At 43.6% G+C, this 22,421-nt stretch overlaps 2 protein-coding genes across 2 annotated transcripts in view; both read right to left on the bottom strand.

Moving 5' to 3' along the window:
* Nucleotides 1–1,753: 1,753 nt before the first annotated feature.
* Nucleotides 1,754–22,421, bottom strand: part of SGK3 (serum/glucocorticoid regulated kinase family member 3) — a 392,044-nt gene continuing 371,376 nt past the window's right edge. The window contains exon 18 of the transcript XR_010090741.1: nucleotides 1,754–1,773. The gene's annotated coding sequence lies outside the window, so the exon portion shown is untranslated. The remainder of the gene's footprint in view (nucleotides 1,774–22,421) is intronic.
* Nucleotides 16,674–22,421, bottom strand: part of CSPP1 (centrosome and spindle pole associated protein 1) — a 65,717-nt gene continuing 59,969 nt past the window's right edge. Inside the window, exons 30-32 of the mRNA XM_063451345.1 lie at nucleotides 20,330–20,433; nucleotides 19,556–19,709; nucleotides 16,674–16,986 (exon numbers count right to left, since the gene is read on the bottom strand). Coding sequence (XP_063307415.1) covers nucleotides 16,763–16,986; nucleotides 19,556–19,709; nucleotides 20,330–20,433 — 482 coding nt within the window. The 3' untranslated portion in view covers nucleotides 16,674–16,762. The remainder of the gene's footprint in view (nucleotides 16,987–19,555; nucleotides 19,710–20,329; nucleotides 20,434–22,421) is intronic.

Here is a 22,421-nt window from a genome sequence, read left to right on the forward strand (position 1 = left end):
AGAAAACCCTATATTTAGCCCTGTAAAACCCCATTAAACCTGTTGTACTCGTGAGACATTGCGGAGCACAATATGTGTATTTTATTGCAGTAAAAGCCAACATTTATGACAGTCACAATTCAAATGCCCTGCAGAACAAAAAAATAATTTCTCACACTGTTTTAAATGTTATTCATATATAAATATTTTATGTGAAATAAAAGCTGTGTTTCTCCTGAACAATATGATATATAAGATGGGTGGGAGCCAAGCAGCCTAACGGGTCAGTCGCATGGCTGATTAGCTCCGTGCACTAAAACAGCAATGGCACATACAGGCCCAAGATGGCCGCCAATCCGGACTACTACTCAAACTCCTCTGAGGAATTACTGCAAAGCAAAAGTGCTGCTGACTTGCTGCCTCCTCCACTGCTTCCAACTGTCCCACGGAAGGCTTTCTGAAGAAGCTGCTCAAGGAACTTCAGTAGACTATCCAGGCAGACATGGCATCGCTGCGTGCAGACCTCTTAGGCGCCTGGGGACAGTGGCGACGATGTTGGAAAGTCACACACAGCAAATTGGATCTCTAGAGACTGAAGTTCAAGTGCTCAAGAAGCAAGAGGGAATATTTGAACAACACTTCACTTTGTGTAGATGGAAGATACAAGACTGCAATAATCTCAAAGTTTGGGGAGTATCGGAGGAGATCCCACATTTTCTGAGAAGGCTGGTGGGGCACTACTGACACCAAAACAGGCCAAAAGCATCACATTTGATGTAGTGTTCCGGGTACCAAAGCCTAGAAGAGCACCAGAATTGTAGTGGTGCGCTTTCACACTAACCAGGAGAAAGCAGTGGTGCAGGCTGCACTGAAGGGGTCTTCCCCTTACTCGTTTGAAAATGAGACTCCCAGTTTATGCAGACCTCACAGGGAATACCCTGCAATGGAGATCTCTAGAGACTGTGGTATCTGCTACAGATGGCAGTCACCGCAAGTATAGTGTCCGTGGTGACTGCCAAGACCTACAGCAGGCGGTTGCCATGTTGGATACCTTGGGCCTCCCACAGAATTCCCCATCACGGCCTAGACCACAAGGGGCCTCTGCTTCACAACACCTACGGGATCCAGCAAGAATTGTCCCAATTACACCTCAGAAGGCACACTCTGATGCTTATGCCTCAGCAACGACCTGAGGCACCCTGTACATCCTTTTTATCCAAGAACGCTACCATAATTCTCTATACATGGTTCGCTGCTTGCATAAGTTTAATCATTTCATTTTCTCAGTATGCAAAGTATTTTGTTTGAAAGGCCTTGCTGATAGTGGAGCTAGTCCACCACTCAGACCTCCCCCCATACTCAAGTAGTGTACATAAGCCTCAGCAAGACCTAGAGGCAAAAATCCACCATAGGGCTATTTGTCTGACACATTACGTCTCTGCACTCGCCCACACTACTCTTCACAAGTGAACACATTCAGATGGTCCACACTATTTTATCTTAATTTCTTCTCTTCTCTAAGTTTCTTTTACCAATATAGCCTCTAATTAATAGCAATCCCACATAGGTCATGACACTCGTTGGCAGAGAGCATAACTGCCTCTGCGATAGCCACGGAAGTCATAAGCCATACACACACTAGACTAAATACCAGGGACTCAAGCTTTTCTATAAATCACCAGCGCACAGGCATAGGCAACCTTCGGCACTCCAGATGTTTTGGATTACACCTCCCATGATGCTTTGCCAGCATTATGGGTATAAGAGCATTGTAGGGGATGTAGTCCACAAAATCTAGAGTGCCTAAGATTGCTTACCCCTGGCTAATTATTATATGCCTTATGTTCTGTCTTTTGCAAATGCATATTTGTACTGCATGATTCGCATACCAATGAGTTGGGCATTAAAAGAATATTCTTTAAATTGCTCAAGATCTTTATTTGTTAGATGGTAAACTGAGTTCTACATTTTAATTGTTCTTCACTTTGCTATTTGTAAGGGGAAGTTGTTGTAATGGTTATCCACTAACCTACAAAATGTTTTCCTTGTTACTAGAAGGATTAAGAACATTGATCAGTATTAGCCATTAACAAATCATTCTACTCTAAGGCTGTTCTTTGTCTCCTCACACACCATGTTAGCCAGCCTAGACTCCTACATGAAGAATGTTAATGTATTGTTAAAGGGCATTGGAAGTAGCCTGTAGTATCAAACCTAAAGCAAGTAAAGCATACAGTAGTTTTGTTTACTAGTAAACTGCTCAGATTATGACATTCTTTAAAATGACTTTCACATAATGTGGTGGAATCTCGGTAGAAATAAATTTAGTAGGTCGAGATTACCACGTGGCATGTGTACGTGCATATGCTGACGTATCGGTCGGTTGGTTGCACATGGCAAGATACGATCAGTAGTGTACGGAGCATGTGCAGGAATACCGGATGTAGTATTCCCCTCCTCCATTGTGCTGGACAGGCCATGCGGTCAAGCAGGAAGTTAGTTCTTGTTCGTATTGATTGGTCAAGAGAATGTGCGGGTGGAGCTTAATATGGGAGGAGTTATGTGCCTATATAAGGAGCCTGCACTATTGTCCGGGGCTCAGAACTTGTTGTATTTTGGTGACATTAGTCCCTCTGAGTCCCGATCGGTGAACCGAATAAAGAATCTCTTCCTTCCTGAAGAAACCTGTGTCCATCTCTCTGTGCTTGGCTTCCGTCAGTTTCTCCGGTATCATTTGGTGCATTGGCCGGGAAGCTCATCGTTCAACGGTAGCTGAGAAGCAGAGGCGTGAGACGGTCTATCTTTGCCCACGTTCTCTACGGCTGCACCCCTGAACTTCTGCGTGGACCTCCCTTCGTCTCGGCGCCACTGGTCTGTTGTCCAGGAGATCATCGGCCTCTACGTAGTAAGTGCTGGGGTGTCCCCGTCGATGAGTGTGAACCCAGGTTCAGGAACGAGGAGGTAAGACGACCGCTGTTTTAGACGGCGGACCCACTAGGTATACCGATTGTGCGGTAGGCCCATAAGGAGTTAATCTGTGTATGTAATCTGCCCCCTCTGTCGGAGGGAAGGAGCGAAGGCGCACCGCTCAATCGAACGCTCTTTAGTAAGACCGTTTGATTTGGTTTGGAGTCAGGCGGGCTTCTGTGTAAATAGCCCTAGCCGGACACCGGTGTCTTGTCTAGACTAGCGTTCTAGGGTGTACAATTTGTTCGCTAGGTCGGAGGGACCGGGAGACTAAGCGGCGTCTGTGTAAATTCGGTCCGCTAGCTCTCAACCTATCTTGGCTAAGTGGGAAGGCGTGTAAATTTGGAACCCACTAGACTTTTGATAGAGTAGATAGACTAAAAGGGTTCTGTTGTAAATTCCGCCCTCTAGTTCGCTATATGTGGTGCTTGGGCAGTGTGGCTAACCAAAACGGATGTAGATAGTTTTAGGTAGTCCATCAAGGTACTGGCCAATAGATTAGTTGGGAATTGTATATGTGATAAAGATTGTTTAGTAACGTGTATATCTTGTTAGATAGCGTGAGCTCTGCCGTCTAGCGAGAGTGTTAATAGTGTGTTGCTGTATTATAGTGTACGGTACCATAACCCTGTATATTTACTGACACTGTATATAAGTACTAATAATTGTCGTCTATTGCATGTCTAACACCATAACCACTAATAATTGTATTGTGACCTTAAATTGTACTTTGACCTATGCTAACCGTACTGTAATTGCTGTTTGTAAAGACGATGTTACTGGGTTGTGTTATAGACGGGTAATTCATATATAGAGAGTTATAGCGTGGGTGACTGTATAGTTTCGCCAAAGGGCATATCGATTACTTAGTGACTGGTGTAACAGCTGTGTGTGTACGGGAATTCCCTGAGTGTTTTTATTGTGTTATTGTGTACGTTTCACTTGGTAACTGTACCACGTGGTGCTGTTGCCGAAGGAACGGGTGTGACTGTTGAATAGAGTGTGTGTATAGCATTCGTTGTCAACGACGCTCCATTGATAAGTATGGGCGCGTCGGAGTCGACGATTTTGGATCCCTTAGGATGTATGGTAAAGAATTTTAAAAAGGGATTTACAGTATGTGATTTTGGGGTTAAAATGTCTCCTGCACGTTTGATCACGTTGTGTACTAGGGAATGGCCTACTTTGGTTGCCGCATGGCCGCCACGTGGCAGTTTGGATCCTAATCTGGTACAGCGTGTACACGTGGCTGTATCAGGTAGGCCTGAACTTTACGGACAGTTTCCATACATTGATTGTTGGAGGCAGGCCGTAAACGACTTGCCAAGATGGGTCTGAATATGCCACGAGGAGCAATGTCGCCTCATGGTGGCCAGGACTCGTTTGTCCACTAGGGCCACGGTTAAGCCCATTTTGGACACGCCCCCTGAGTCCGAGATCCCTATGCCGCCCCCTTACTTCTCTGCAGGGGGAAGTGATACAAGTACAGGAAGTTCTACACCCCCTCCCCCGTTGTCCCCATCTACTTCCTCCTCCAGCTCAGAATCCACCCCACGCTATACTAAACCTCCCCTTCCGGTACCAGCCCCCGTTAAGCCCACCTATCCCGATTTGGCGCCACTTCAAGCTTCCGGTCAGGCTTCCTCTAGCCCGGCTCGGAATATTTTATTCACCAGCCTTCCTATAATAAAGCTTCTACATCCGCACGTCTTATTACCCCCCGACCGGAATCCCTAACCGACGCCCCTCCACGAAGCCCTATATTAACCCGACAACTGACCGGAACCCAAAAACCTAAACATTACCAGATGCCTCTTCGTTTGAATCCCGGGTCAGCTTACCTTAATGATGTAGGTCAAATGGTGTATGCTGACCCAGTCTTCGTATATGTCCCATTCACGACTACCGATCTCTTGAATTGGAAGACCCACAATTCCTCGTATACTGAAAAGCCACAAGCCATGACCGACCTGTTCACCTCGATAGTCCAGACGCATAATCCAACTTGGGCTGATTGCCAGCAATTATAAATGACATTGTTTAACAATGAGGAGAGGACTAGGATAAACCAAGCGGCTATTAAAGCGCTGGAGGAAGAAGCCCGTACTTTAAACCAAGCAAATCCAGCAGCATGGGCCGCAACTCATTATCCTAATACCGATCCCGACTGGAATGTTAATGGCGCAGATATGCTTCATCTAAAAGCCTATAGAGACGCTATAATTGCTGGCATGAAAGCCGGAGGGAAGAAAGCCATAAATATGTCGAAGACGGTTGAGGTGATACAGAAAAGTGATGAAGCGCCTAGTGTCTTTTATGACCGATTATTGGAGGCATACCGTCTGTATACCCCCTTTAATCCGGAAGACACTGAGAATTCCCGAATGGTAAACTCTGCCTTTGTCAGCCAAGCTTACGGAGATATTAAGCGCAAGCTACAGAAGTTAGAAGGGTTCGCAGGAATGTCCATCACCCAACTAATGGAGGTAGCAAATAAGGTGTATATGAATAGGGAATCAGAAAGTAAGAGAGAGGAAGAGCGCAAGATGCGTAAAAAGGCGGATATGCTAGCGGTAGCAATCGCAGGCGTAGATAGACGGGGCCCAGATAGAGGCGATAGTAGGTGGAATAGGGAACCCCTGAGTAGGAATCAGTGCGCGTATTGTAGAGAAGAAGGGCATTGGAGAAGCGAGTGTCCAAAAAGAGCAATACGAGAGAGACCAACCCAGGGCAGGATATGGAAATTTTAGAGGCAGAGCGAGAGGTAGAGGAGGTCCCGGAGGGAGTAATAGTCATAACAGAGGAAGTGTAAGAGAAGACAGATATTATCCCGCAGCGCAAAGGTCCCGCGATAGAGAAGATAGGGACTTTGTAGGATTGGCTGACACATTCATGGAGGACTATTGATACCGACCGGGCTCCATCCCCCTTGGTCGAGCGGAGCCTATGGTCGATGTATCAATAGGGGGAAAAAAGGAGTGCATTCATGATCGACGCTGGTGCTGAACATTCGGTGGTGACTGACCTAGTTGCTCCTCCATCCGGAAGAACTATTACCGTAATAGGAGCAACTGGAAGGAGTGCTGCAAAACCGGTTCTTAAAAGTCGACTCTGTACATTGGGAGGCCACGTAGTAAAACATCAATTCCTTTACATGCCTGAATGTCCAGTCCAATTGCTGGGACGTGATTTGCTATCCAAATTACAAGCGCAGATTACGTTCCTACCAAACGGAACAACATCCTTAAAGTTTAATGGACCTTCAGGTATTATGACATTATCCGTACCAAAGGAAGAAGAGTGGCGACTTTATACAGCGTTGACTAGCCAAAACCCTAAGAGTGATGAATCCTTATTCAACATACCAGGAGTTTGGGCAGAGAACAACCCACCAGGATTGGCCCGCAATATTCCACCCATTCGAATCGAACTAAAGCTTGGGGTTTATCCAGTGAGCCTACGGCAATATCACATCCCGCAGAAGGCTAAGAAAAATATTCAATCTTATCTGGATAAGTTCATACGGTATGATATCCTAAAATTCTGTACTTCCCCCTGGAACACCCCATTGCTGCCTGTTCAAAAGCCCGGTACAGATGAGTATCGTCCTGTGCAGGACTTGAGAGCAGTCAATGATGCGGTTGTCAGTATACACCCAGTTGTGCCCAATCCGTATAACCTGCTTGCTTTAATTCCGGGCGGGGCTACCTATTTTACAGTCTTAGACCTCAAAGATGCCTTCTTTTGCCTCCGAATTGCCGCAGAAAGCCAATGTATCTTCGCTTTCCAATGGGAAAATGCTGTAACGGGCTCGAAACGCCAGATGACTTGGACAAGACTGCCCCAAGGGTTTAAAAACTCACCGACCCGGGGGGCGGAGCCTGGGACTGAACCCGACCAGACGCCATCTCTGTCAGCTCCCGTCCGAAATGAACGAAAACGGCAAAAAACTGCCCACCAACCTGCAGCAAATTACCTCCGAGACCCCTCACCGACCCAGGGCACAGCGGGGAACGGGCGGATGCCCTTCTTTCAGCCCCCGAAGACCGGGAAGGCAAAGCACCGAACCAAGGCCTGCTACTCGCCGGCCCTCTGCTCCCTGGAGACTCTCCTCGGCGACTACCGGGGTTACCACGATCCGGGAGACGGAGAGGTGAGCTCAGCAGTACCCACATACACCTCTGCAACAATGAAACGCCGCACACAAAAAGGTCAGCAGCACATGCCGGCAGAACAACCCGATATAGGGGAAATGCTACAACGCCAGCCGCAATCCAAGATGGCGGTGGCGGCAGCCTCCCAAACACCAACGAGGCCTATTCCACCAGCCCCAACCTCGGCCTCGCACAGCACTGATCTACCAGCCCTTCAAACCCTAGGGGATCATAATTTGGCTACTAAACAAGACCTCCAACAATGGATGCACGAAATCCAGGCATTGTTAGCCAAAGATATAGGCACTATAAAAGCTGAAGTGCGCCAAAACACTGAAAATATCGATGCAGTGGCAGAGAAAGTAACGGCGACCAACAACGAACTCACCCAGCTTAAAGAGGCAGTGCACACCCTGCAAGCAGCCCACCAGGCGCTAACGGTGCAAGTCTCAAACCAAGGTGATCGCCTGCGCCGCAACCACATCAAGCTCCGCGGAGTGCCCACGACAATCACTCAGACCGAGTTACCGCACTTCCTTAGGAGGCTATTGGCTACAATCCTAACACCAGCGACAGCCCGGAAAATCACATTGGAGAGTTTCTACCGGCTACCAGCTGGACCCAACTCACCACTCACAGAAGCAAGAGACATTATCCTGTGTTGCGCCACGACCCAGGACAAAATCACTATTATGTCGGCAGTGAAGGGCAAGACGCCCCTGACATTTGAGAACGCACAACTTCTTTTTTTCCAAGACCTGACTAGGGCAACGCTGCAGTGGCGGAAAACTATGTACGAACTAACTAGCCGCCTAAGACGTGCTGGAATACAATATCGCTGGGGGGCACCCAGAGTTATGACACTCACCCACAATGGCAACACCTACAGGGTCACATCCGAGACCGAAATCCCCACTATACTCACCTCACTGGGACTTACCAACCTACCCACACCTGGAACAGCGAGTAACTCGTCTCAGATGGGACACCCTGCCACGACGAGCCCATTTAAACCTAGATCCCCTGGAAGCACATCCACAACGCTTTGACAGGGACTGCATATCTCGGCTAGCCATAGCCGAATCAGCCTCTCGGGACTCAGAGAGAGATATAGGGCACTGATATGTCCCCCGTGACAAATGCCACAGAAGTTATCTAAATGTTATTTGTTTTATGTTATATGTTTGGCTCATACATGTCCACATACAGTAGATAACAAAGTCGGGTTCACCAGACAACTCGTACCACACTCTACCGAACTCACTCCCCCCCCCCACATGCCCCCGGGGTTAAGGGCAACCACTAACTTGTAACTGCACTTTAGCCCCCCAAATTTTATACATAGCACGGCACTCTTAGCTCATACAAGTGCACACAGACAAAATCTCCCTCCCTCGGCACTTACACCACTACAGCCAAATCTAACAACCACGCAACACCGGAGGAGCCACGACACTAACACAGGGTAACACACCATCGCTTACCACACCTAAAGCTAACAGAAGAGACGCACGCGCTAAAACTTGTTCTACTATTGTAATGTAACTTGTTTAAAAAATTATAAAATGTGTGCAAACCTATGTGACAGAGGAACTAACCAATTTTCTATTCTACCATGCACAATGCATAACTCTTGTCGCTGATTGAAATGTAACCAAGCACATCTAAAATAAAGAATTAAAAAAAAAAAAAAAAAAAACTCACCGACCCTATTTGGTTCAGCTCTGAGTCAAGATCTACTGGATTTCAAGTCCATCCCAGGAGAGTGTGTATTATTACAATATGTAGACGACTTGTTGATAGCAGCAGTTACAAGAGAAATATGTCAACAAGCAACACACGATCTACTACACATTCTCTGGAAAGCAGGATACAAGGTGTCTAGGAAGAAGGCCCAGTTGTGTCTGCCAACTGTCAAATATCTGGGATTCCATATCTCTGAAGGTCAAAGAATAATGGGGCCAGAGAGAAAAGAAGCTGTGTGCCAAATACCAACACCCAAGAATAGAAGACAAGTGCGAGAGTTCTTGGGGGCAGCAGGCTTCTGTAGGATATGGATTCCCAGTTACGCAATATTGGCAAAACCTCTGTATGCAGCTATCAAGGGTACAGAACACGACCCCTTCCTATGGACTCAAGAACAGCAAACGGCATTTGAAGATGTGAAGAGGGCTTTGATGAGTGCCCCAGCATTAGGTCTACCTGATCACACACGACCATTCTACCTGTATGTACACGAGCAAAGAAGAATGGCTGTGGGAGTATTGACACAGTACTTGGGATCATGGCAAAGACCTGTTGCCTATATGTCTAAGCAACTGGACGCAGTGGCCAGCGGTCTTCCACCTTGTCTAAGAGCCGTAGCTGCAGCCGCCCTGCTGGTAGCTGAATTCGATAAACTCACTCTGGGTCAAGAACTTTATGTACGAGTTCCACATGCAGTACAGACGTTGTTGGATTACAAAGGAAATCATTGGTTTAGTAACAGCCGTATGACCAAGTATCAAGCAATGTTGTGTGAAAACCCAAGAGTGCATTTAGAGACTATAAATACCTTAAATCCAGCTACCCTTCTGCCGCAACCTACTGAAAGTCAACACGATTGTCTGGAAGTAATGGATGAAGTATTTTCAAGTAGACTAGATCTTTGTGATTTTCCCATCCAGAACCCCGATGTCCAATATTATACAGACGGCAGTAGTTATGTGAAAGAAGGGATTCGCTATGCAGGATACGCAGTAACAACGATAGATAAGGTGATAGAAGCTCGGCCACTGTCAAAAGGAACATCAGCACAAAAGGCAGAATTGATAGCACTGACACGAGCGTTACAATTGGCTGAAGGTTTAAGAGTGAACATCTACACGGACTCCATGTATGCGTTTTTAACCACTCATGCCCACGGAGCTTTGTATAAAGAAAGAGGACTATTGAATTCAGAGGGCAAAGAAATCAAGTACGCAGCTGAAATACTACAACTATTGGAAGCAGTATGGGAACCGAAAGAAGTCGGTATTATACATTGTCGAGCGCATCTGAGAGGAGATGGTGATGTAACTAAAGGAAATCGGATGGCAGATAGTGCAGCTAAGCGTGCCGCTGAATCAGGAAGACAGGAATATGTGGAACATATAGCTGCTCTTATTCCAACTCCACTGTCTCAATGGACTCCAGTTTATACAGCTCAAGAAGAGGAGTGGTTAAAGACTGAACCTGGAAAGTATTTGGAGAACAAATGGTATCAGTTAGAAGATGGGAGAATAGTTATTCCAGCATCACTAGCGGTAGAAATCGTCCAAAACTATCATAACGGGACGCATTCTGGAAGAGATAGTACAGAAGAATCTCTCAGAAAACATTTCTACATACCAAGATTGTCCAACTTAACTCAAGCCATTATACGAAGATGTGTAACGTGTGCTAAAAACAATGCAAGGCAAGGACCAGTAAAGCCACCAGGAGTTCAGTATATGGGGGGACTCCCTATGTCCGATCTACAAATTGACTATACAGTAATGCCTAAATCTGGTGGACATCGCTACCTACTAGTAGTTGTGTGCACCTATTCAGGCTGGGTAGAAGCATGTCCTACTCGTACAGAGAAAGCAGAAGTTGTTGTGAGATTCCTGCTACGAGAAATAATACCCCGATATGGACTACCCTGCTCTATAGGATCGGACAATGGTCCAGCTTTTGTTCATCAGTGCCTACAACAACTGACTCATATGCTTGGTATAAAGTGGAGACTTCATACGGCATATAGACCTCAGAGTTCTGGTAAAGTAGAGAGAATGAATAGAACTATTAAGAACCAGTTGGCAAAGATGTGTCAGGAAACCCAGCTTAAGTGGAACGTTCTTTTGCCCATAGCTCTGTTGCAAATTCGCAGTACACCTACCAGAAGGATGGGTCTCTCTCCTTTTGAAATCATGTATGGGCGTCCACCTCCCGTACTTGGTAACTTAAGGGGGGATTTGAGTCAGTTGGGAGAAGGAATTACCCGGCAGCAGGTTGTAGAGTTGGGTAAAACTATGGAGGAGGTACAGAAATGGGTACAAGATAGATTACCTGTGAATATTTATCCCCCTGTTCATAGTTACCACCCAGGAGACCAAGTGTGGATTAAAGAGTGTCATCACTCCAGGGTTAAACCAGCAGCGGTAGATTCTTGGCAAGCTACATCAGATCCAGAGAATCCCTGCAAGATCCGGTTAAAGCGCACAACTCAGTCGGAGTGACGAGGAAACTTGTGGATTACAAATTTTATTGTTTCAGAGATTGGTTAAGTGAGTGTTTAGACAGCCATAATAAAGCCTGTCCGCTCACCGACGTGTAATTTAAAAGCCAGGAAAGTCTCGAAGGGACCCCTGTGAAGACGAGCAGAACTCCATTCCCTGCAGCCCTTACAGCCTGGAAGCTGAGGTGCCATCGCACGGACGAAGACTGAGGATGCAGCCGACGAAAGATGTGCTTATGATAATGTTTATTTATATGTATTTTTATATTCAGGAAGGTAGAGGTACCGACACTCCTAGCTGTGAGGTATGCATTAAGACTACAAGAACAGGTAACCATATTTCCCAGACCCTAATTTGGCATTCGCAATATGAATGTAAAGGAGATGTGTCTAGGTGTAGATACTTAAATATAGAGTATAGTGTATGCCATTTAGGGATAGGAGAACCTAGGTGCTTCAATCCGGAGTATCAACCCCGTACAATTTGGTTGACTCTCAGGAATAGAGATCCTCAGGGGACCCTAATAAACAAAACAGTGTTAGAATCCGTACATTCTTCGGGTGTTCTGCTATTTGATGCATGCAAAGCAATATCAAGTGGTAGAAAGCCATGGAATGTATGTGGGGATCTTAGATGGGAGAGAACGTATGGGTCTAATGATAAATATATATGTCCCAGTAGTAAAAATAAGTATGTGAGTCCTAGATGCCCAAATAGAGAATATAATTTTTGCCCATATTGGTCTTGTGTGGGGTGGGCAACTTGGGGACAGACAGCAGACAAGGACATGATTGTGACTAAGTTGCCTACCAATCCATACTGTAAGTCTATGGAATGCAATCCAGTCCATATTCTTATAAATAATCCTGACCAATTCTTAGATAAATATGGTAATTTATTTGGGTTTCAAATATACGGGACGGGTTTAGACCCTGGGACAGTATTGTTTATAGGGATAGAGACCGATACGGTAACCTCCCAAACTCATCAGGTATTCCATTCGTTTTATGAAGAGATGAGTATAGATAATAAGATCCCTCATAACGCTAAAAACCTGTTCATAGATTTAGCTGAGAGTATTGCCGGTAGTCTTAATGTAACCAACTGCTATGTGTGTGGAGGTACTAACATGGGAGACCAATGGCCTTGGGAAGCAAAGGAGGTAATGTCCGGTTCTGAGGCAGTTGAACAATTAATATCCTCACAAGCCGATTATCAGATGAGTGTTAGAGGTAAATCTGAGTGGAGATTAAAGACCTCCACCCTAGGTTATGTTTGCATAGCAAGGAAAGGAATGATGTTTAATACTTCTGTAGGAGAGTTAACTTGTCTAGGGCAAAAAGCTTATGATGATGATACAAAGAATACAACTTGGTGGTCGGCTTCAAATGTCTCAGAACCATCTAACCCGTTTGCAAGATATGCCAATTTAAAGGACGTATGGTTTGATTTATCTATCATATCTAGTTGGAAAGCCCCAGCAAATTTGTACTGGATCTGTGGTAAGAAGGCCTATTCGGAGTTGCCACAGGACTGGGAAGGGGCATGTGTGTTGGGTATGCTCAAACCATCCTTCTTCTTGTTACCTATTGAAACAGGTGAGACTTTGGGTGTTAAAGTGTATGATGTGAATCATAGGAAGAAAAGGGGACCCATAGAGATAGGCACCTGGGAAGACGATGAATGGCCTCCCCAGCGTATTATAGATTATTATGGGCCAGCCACATGGGCAGAGGATGGTACTTTCGGATATAGAACCCCAATTTATATGCTCAACCGCATTATAAGGTTACAGGCGGTGGTTGAAGCGTAGCATAATACCAGGATGAGGACAGCAGTGTTCCAAAATAGATTAGCCTTGGATTACCTATTGGCAGTAGAGGGAGGTGTATGTGGGAAGTTTAACCTGAGCAATTGCTGTCTTCAAATAGATGACGAAGGGCAAGCAATAGCTGAGCTTACTAGCCATATGGTTAAACTAGCGCATGTGCCTACTCAGGTATGGAAAGGGTACAATCCAAGTAGTTGGTTTGGTAACTGGTATGAGCAGTTTGGAGGGCTTAAGGCATTGGTAGGCGGAGTCATACTGATTTTAATGTTGTGTCTGCTCCTGCCTTGTCTTATTCCCCTTAGTAGTTAGGTCTGTGCAAATCCTGATAGAAAATATAGCAGAAAGGAAGGCTGCAGCACAGATAATGGCTATATATAAATATAAGGCTCTAGATCAGGGAGAACCAATGCAGGAAGAGGAGTGTTGAGGGATTCACATCATAAGAAAAGTCTGGTCTGGTTCATGGTAACCTGAGGTGTATGCAAACCAAGGTTAAGTGATGCCTCAAGTAATTGTGAAATATCAAGAGGCATCAAAGGGGGGAATGTGGTGGAATCTCGGTAGAAATAAATTTAGTAGGCCGAGATTACCACGTGGCATGTGTACGTGCATATGCTGACGTATCGGTCGGTTGGTTGCACGTGGCAAGATACGATCAGTAGTGTACGGAGCATGTGCAGGAATACCGGATGTAGTATTCCCCTCCTCCATTGCGCTGGACAGGCCATGCGGTCAAGCAGGAAGTTAGTTCTTGTTCGTATTGATTGGTCAAGAGAATGTGCGGGTGGAGCTTAATATGGGAGGAGTTATGTGCCTATATAAGGAGCCTGCACTATTGTCCGGGGCTCAGAACTTTTATTTTGGTGACATTAGTCCCTCTGAGTCCCGATCGGTGAACCGAATAAAGAATCTCTTCCTTCCTGAAGAAACCTGTGTCCATCTCTCTGTGCTTGGCTTCCGTCAGTTTCTCCGGTATCAATACTTCATGGTAATATGTATTTTTTCCCAACTCTTTTTATTAATGAAAGTACAAGACCATATAAAACAGCCAGAGGAGAAGTAACAGAGTCATTACAACATAAAATATATTTATTCCCAATTCAAACTTCTCAAACAATTTCGTTAAATAAGAAAATTTAATTTAAAACATATAGTCTGTATAAAAAAGTTACAAATAAAACATCAGTGCGTGAAGAAGGCAAACAGACGGTGACACATAACATTATAAAATGGGTATACCTTTGCTTAAGCAAGAATCAGCATGGGTGTCAAGGAAATATCTGGTAAATGTTAGCCAGGACATAAGTGGACGATGGCCCTGGAATATGGATGGTGAAATACTTTTAGAAAATGGGAGTTTCCTGAATTAACAAAATGCTGAAAAAAAGCTTTAAGGAACACTCTAAACAGCTAAATCCCTTTAGTTTGCTGAAATATGTTAAACTTTTTCTCCGTTGCATTTTACAGAAATTACAGAACATAAATTGGCACTTTTTCTAAATTAACTGTATTACACCTCCTGGATGTGAAATCAGAAAACTGGTCCTGTTTACTTCCTGATTTTGTTAGCTCAGTGGAGCTAAACTCAAGCGGCAGGCAATTGTCCATACCTGCATTGCAATGGTTTCTCATTCAGCTGCAGTGGGAAGTCTGTGATTGGACAGCATAGAAAGCCTGCACAGGGGAAGAAGGGGAGGGCTTAAAGGCAGCAGACAAAAGTTATGCAGTTTTTGCATGATGTTTTTAGATAAACCCCAAAGAGAAAAATGCATATGTTTCCATTGGAGATATGTCTACTAAATAGTGATTTGTATTTTGTAAGTGGGCAGTAGAGCATCCTTTTCAAATTGAATTTCAAGTATATCAGTACTAAAATCAAACTGAAAACTGCAGCCATGATGAAAAACTATTGATGTATATATTTTTTAAACTTGGGAGGCCAAGTGCCCATAACCTCATAGCATGTTATCTTTCTTCCAACATGAGATGTTGGCATACATCTATAGTCAATTCTTAAAACCAAATTATGGTTTTCATTTAAGAGTTTAGGACACTTATTTTTGTGGGGTTTTTTTTTTTGTCATTTGCCTACCCTACCTGTGCTGCCATTTTGAGTGAAATTGGGTCAGTATAAGTAGTTATCTGATCTAACATCCTGCTCACATACCCAGGCTGCTCTACAGTCACAGAGGAGCCACCAGGACGAGTGAAGGCTGCTTATGGACGCCTCTGTGAACATTCAGCAACTAAGCGAATTCTGACCCACGATCACATAAAATAGCCGCACTGGCACAGGACCAGGTTTAAGGCAGCAGACAAATATTAATAGACATCAACAGGGATGATGAAAAAATAAATAAAAACATGAAATGGAAAAAAATAAATAGAAATACAAATTTTAAAAACATTGTTTTTCTTTAAAGAGGGTTTTCCTTTAAATCTTGATTCTATTTTTTTTTCACCCCATCCTAGTAAACAGGTGTTCATCTATATGTATTTTTTTTACTATATAATAATCCCAAGTGACATGAATAAAACTCAAGGTGCATGCCACAAAATGGCAGAATACTGAACAGATCAGTCTGACAGAGGATTCTAGTCCTACAGCTTATGTTATTATACCCATTTAAATCATTTACTGGGTCAAGGGGTGCAATGGAGGCAGTTAATAAAAATAAAACACAATAAGATGATCCATCTTCCCAGGATATCGCAGCGCACGCGTGTACAGAAAATCAAGTTATGCCAAACTAATCACTTTGCTAACAGACAGAGTGAAAGGACATCATTTTTCCATTTTTGTACCAAACAAGTCAGAGCAGCTTTACATTCGAGGATAATAAAAAAATATATCACAAAGATAGTTGGCTTGTTGAATATGCCATTATCTCTGACATTATAGTTCCTTTTTTTAAACCCATATAAATGTTCCCACACACACACAATATAGTTATGAGCTGCTACTAATATGTTTATTTAAAAAAAAAAAAAAATGGATAACCATAAGTACTGTGCAAGCACTAGCAGTCCTGTTTGGACACACATTCATGAATTACATACATGAATGTGTGCCCAACTCAGCTGGTTCCTGGTGTGAACTGGAGGTACAGTTTTCTTCAAGCTTTGCAGAAGCTATCAGCATTTAGTTTTTCAACATCAATAAAGTTAAATCTACGCTTACGTGACCTTTTAAGATATTCTACATGATGTAAAAGCATTGCCGTTTATGGTGGCCATATTGAGCAACTTGTATCTTAAAAGCTTTTCAGGTTTACATTGTGAAAAGATCGTTTGAGGGTAACAGGTGAAATTAGTAAATTAGACTAAATATAAATATCTATATATCACAGCAGCATGACATCAAACAATAGAAAAACGAGCAAATCCAGACTGACAAAACAATAACAGAATCATTTTCTAATCTGCAATGTTTCAAATCACTTGACAAAAATACTTTTTTCTACAAGTAAAATATATATATATATTCTCCGTACATTATTTTATTTAAATATACAACTGTCAAGTACCCAAGAAGGAAAGTGCATCAGTGACTAACATTCTTTTTTCCACTATAAAGGCACCCATTGGTTCAGTCACCCGTGAGCAGTAGAAAGACCCTGCCAGTTGAAAGGTATAGCACTTTCAGTGGAAGCGGTGTTGTGGTTCAGCTGGCCAGCCATAAATCTTTTGAGTGTCTCCGATGTGCCGGGACGCAGCCATGGATCTGTGGCTACTGTGTCCACTGAATGAGGTCTATCGGGTTTTGTTGGGAATAGTTTGAGAATATCCTCTGCATCCCCTAAGGCATCTGGATCATCTGAAAGACAAGAAGCAAGCCCAAACATAAGTTTTCTGGATAGCATAGTCCATATAAACAGATGGATTGGCTTATTTATACAAATTTTGACAATGTGCTGGTGAAATTGCCAACAAACATACATTTAATTATATACCTACAAGGATTGCTTACCATGTCATTTGTGGGCAGATATGCTAACTGCAGCTATTTCTTACTAGGACAGTTGGATTTATACCAGAAATAGCTTGTATTTCTATCTAACATGAGTTAGCTTCCTGGTAGGCAACATGTGAAGATAAAATTAAGAAAACACAGAAACAAGATTCTCGTATTTGCCACAATAGATCATCTTTGACTACAGATAAAGCACAGATCTTACATTGCACCGAAAACCTCCAACCTCTTTTATATATTCACATAGTGATATCGTTTGAAACAGTTTATGATCTCAGCGGGGTTGCTATCTTTCCCCTAAATAGGAGATGTCTGGCCTTGGCCCTCTCACAATCGGAGTTCAATGTATTTAATTATGGGCTGGCAACAACAGACACTAAAGGTTTGCATTTAAGCTGCGATCATGGAGATTCAGATCAGTAAAGATATGGAAAGACACCATAATGAATGAGTTTACTGCAGAGACCAGGAATGGTGTTACTACCACCCTTAAACCTGTGGATAAAGAGGACCTTGCTTCTTTACCTACAACTTAAGATAGACAACAAAATGACAGTCTCCTAATGCCAGTGTTAGGAGAGAAAACTGCTGATAGCTGCATACATAGTGCATAGTGCATAGCAACAGTAGTGAGAAGACACAAATAAGGGAATCTCATTTTACCAATGGTGAAATAATGTTCCGATAAGTTGTTCTTCCTGCACAATACCACCCAATGGTTCTTAAATTGACTGTTAGGAAAATGCTATGAATCTTCAGAAGGCTTGGCGTCATTATCCCTAAACCTGTGTGCCACCTCTCTCACCATGGTAGGAACAACAGGTGTGCACCAACTAATGTGACTGCTATCAAAGAAAAGAACACAACACAGTCATTTATATGGTTACAGAAGGCAGGATGCAGAGGGAACACAGTCTTGTTTAATGTATTTGGATGGGCCGAGCCTCCTGTGACGTGTATAGACTACACAAGCTCTATCACCATATGATTATCTACGTTAATGAACATCAACATTTGATCCTGTGACACTGTTAAAGTGAACTTGTCACGACAGATATAAGTTTGCAGTTTTCCAACCATTTTGCTTGACTCCGGTTATACAATTACCAGGGTTATTCACTAAAGTGAGAATTGCAGGGAATTCAAAATCCCAAATGTCACAGTTAGGGCCAAAATAGCTGAACTTTTAGTGTTTATTCCCTTAATATTACTAAAAGTTCATATTTGGTTTTATTCCCATCCCCCTGTTCTCCTGATGAGACCAGCAAACATGTTGTTCAGTGGGTACTACGCTTATTGTAAGACACATATCTCCTGCATAACCCTTGTATGGGAAGCACAGACTTGCTTTCCATCATAGGGTTAAAGTTCCCAACGCCTTATGTTGGCTTTGTGTAAAAACGTATCTGTTCTCGCTCTCCATTCTCAGATTGTCTGTCCAAAGCTGATGCGATAAATCATTCTGGCTGTTGCACTCACAAAGACTGCCCTGCTCCCTACTTCTCCTTGCAGGCATTGCTTTGCCCTAGGCTGAATTCAAGTAGGGGAGATGCCGAGAGAAGAGTTTTCCTGATAACACAAATGCAGAGCACAGCCTTCTAATCGCTGTGCTCATTGGCACATATTCGGCACAGACTGAACTGACTGAGAGGAGCTGGTTTCTAACCTCTGATTTTAGAAAAATCAAACTTGCTAACAATTCTGCTACAACAAAGTATATCTAAAATTTGATTCTCTATCATTTTTTTATTAAGTTGCTTTTATAATGACAGATCCCCTTTAAAGGAGGAACTTCCACAGTCATTAAAGGGGAACTGACACTTCTCTGGAACTTACACCGGGGAATTAAACACAGTGAAAAGTAACCAGGAGACCACGATTGGCCTCAGCAACACCCAATAATTTAAGTATAACCATTCACCTTACAACCACAGCTTTCTGATCTCAGTAGATTATTATTATTTTTTTATTTGTGTAGCCCACTCATATGTTTATGATTTTTGTTTTATAATTTCTTATACTAATACTTCTTTATCTCTATTATTTCTTTATCTCTATTAACACCATATCATCTTACCCACTTGCTCTTTGTAAAGATGAAGAATTATATGTCCATTGCCAATTACGTATTGCCGTATTACTTAACTGCTAGAATTATTGTAACCTGTCAATCTGAAAAAAAGACTGATCTTTACATTAAGTGCCATAAAGCACTGTTTTTGCTGCAAATGTAATCAATGTTTTTAATAGTTGTTTGAAATTTTACACAATGAGAAAAAAATGACCACTACAAATATTCACACATGACTGAGAAACAGTTGCAGTTCAGGAGGATAGTTAGGAGGGTAGTTAGCTGATTAACAAAAACACAACTCTGACATATTTCTAAGAAATGCTGATCTGCATGTTCTACCTAGGATTCTGGAGCTCTTCTGGAGATTACTCAGCTTTCTTAGCCGTTCCTCATTTCGGGTGCGGACTTCGTCCACATTGAGGCTGAAGTCTGAATTTATGGATAATCGATCATCCTGGGGTATGGGGATGGCAGGCACCACTGGGGTATCACTCTACGGATAAAGATTCAAAATTTACGGCTTGTTGGCTTATCAAATCTAAAGCACACAATGTACACTACAAACACCTAGTTACTGTAGCAAATTGTAAATGCAAGTGAGTGGATGAATAAAACAATATGGGAGGAAAAAAAATGAATGATGTATATTGTAAATGAATTATAAAGTGTGATTAGAGCCTTCAGAGGTCAGTTAATGACTTGAGACATATAGTACATTTTGGCTTCAGTTTGTCAATCTAAAACGAAAATGTTTAAATCAAGAGCATGGCAGATGTCTGGGATACAGCTGCCATACAACATTTGTCTTCAATGCAACTTACAGCAAGAGATACTACTCACCGTGAAAATAACACCCATTGCATCTTATAGCCTTTCAACGTGTATGACTGGTGTGCTAACTGGGCTCTAAGCCATTACTGGACTTTCATTTTAGATCATTTTTAAAATTTATCACAGAGCTTTTGTTTGCAGCAATATTTATGGTAATTGTTATAATATGCCTTCATGAATATTAGGAATTTTCACAATCTATCCACATAAGCACAGATATAAGTGGCCGTTTGACTTGTTTTCTCAATATACAAATTCTACATATACATATATGCTATATACTTCATAGTCTGAAGCCTTGTGTCTGTGCCTCCTCCTCTCTCTGGCGGACGGTACTGGATCGTAAGCTGCAGGTATATCTTCTTGAAACGGTTCTCCATTCTCTCCTTAAGAATTAAAAAATATACAGAAATATGTCACACCCACCTTAATTCAAATCTACATGTTTCATACATGAATATATTAAATAGTTATTACAATTCTAAGTATAGATAATACTCAGACTACATTACATATTTACACACACCTACACGAGTTTGTGTGTGTGTGTGTGTGTGTGTGTGTGTGCGCGCCTATGTACAAGCAACACATACATATACACATTATATATATATCAGTATTTGTATAACATGCTTATGCAGAGTATGCACACAGAAGACCTTTCTTCATAAAAAAAAAAAATTCAACATACAAATAATGTCACTTTAGAAGAACTGAGTTTCAGCTCAATGGTCACTAAATGTTGCAACTTTTACATAAGAACCAACGTCAAGCTTAGTAAGATTCTGACAACAGATACAACCAATCATCTCTACTGTCTGATCCCTACTCCAGTGTTCTACCATTTGTTTATCCTAGCCACCATGCAGTCAGCTGTCCCATACTTCCAGTCTCTCCAGTGGTTCGACCATCAGCTCTTGATGAAAGCTAAAAAGTCGACAATTGCCCCATTCACCCACCTATCTCCCTACTCTTGCCTCCAAATATTTGCCCAACTACTTTTTCAGCCCAGGAATTACCCTCCTCTTTATCTCTCAGCACCTCACTCCGTGGTGAGTTATTTCTCTCAAGCTAACTGACCGAAGAGATTCCTTGTTACTGCTGGAATGCAGACAACTACTTCTTGATTTTCAAAAAGACCTTTTATTTCTCACATAATGCAAGCACAATATAGCAGACACACAAAAAAATTAAACGATGTGAGTCAAATATACAAAAATGCAAATGAGGCAAAACTGTGAGGGGGGGGGCGGGGCCGGACCACCGAGCGGGATGGTCGCAGCCATGAGCTGCTCCCGCAAAAAATCAAGAAACACGCTGAAATTCATGGCTTACTGCCTTTCAACTGACCACAAGTGACTGTGCCCAGAGCAGAGAGACTGATGTACCTTGGGAGAGGCTAGCTCACTGAGCTCCAGTCCCCGGGAGGAGATATTCTCGTTACCACGAGCGGGGCCTTCTCCGGCGGTGAGTGGGGCAGGCGGCCGCTGCCCCACTATCCTGCTCCACAGTACCCAGCCTGAGGCACAAACCCTGGTGGATCTGGACCCGTTCCCCCCCCCCCCCCCTTTGGACCGGTGGGGGTGATCCCAGTCCTCACCCTATTCAAGAGTACACGAATGGAGCCGGGGGATTTGAGAATGGCTTCCAAGATGGCAGGCGCCATGTGCGCGAGAGGTGAGGAGAAAACCGAGTCCACGGCACACCACTGGATTCCGCCACCCCGACCCGGCAACAGGGAGGGCAGAAAAACCACCATCTATCCCCGCAGCCACAGGGGCAGCATATAAGCGGCACAAAAGATCCTAATAAGCGGGGCCTACCATCAAACAAGTTACCCTCACACGAGGACCCTCTTTGCACTCACCTGCCACACAGCTTGCACCCCCTACATCCGAACAACGGCATAACCAAGCGGAGGATGCCGGGTCACCGGCGGGGTCTGACAACTCCAGGACGATCGACAGAGGCAGGCTATACAACGAGCGTCCCATGCCTGAGAGACACCAGCGAGGACCTTACAGAACAACGCGGATGGAATATATCAGGAAGCCTGCTCTGACGGACGTTCGCTCCCTGCCATATAACAGTGGCAGAGCGGGTTTTAAAAACGGGACTCCCTCTGTCTATGTGGGCTCGGGACCACCCTGAAGCTAGCCCTTCCCTTTCCCATGGTGGAAGCCTGATGCACCCCCTTGTCACACCAGGGTGACAGACCTGTCAAAGCGACCTACTCAGACCTATGTTTTGTAATGTATATTGTTTAACATGGCAACCATGAGCACACGAAACCTGCATGGCACTCATAGGTTCACACTCACATAGGTATTGCCGACACACTAACAACTCACTGCAACCACACTGTAGCATACCA

The sequence above is a fragment of the Pelobates fuscus genome, chromosome 4 (genome assembly GCF_036172605.1).
Source record: "Pelobates fuscus isolate aPelFus1 chromosome 4, aPelFus1.pri, whole genome shotgun sequence".
NCBI lineage: Eukaryota > Metazoa > Chordata > Amphibia > Anura > Pelobatidae > Pelobates > Pelobates fuscus.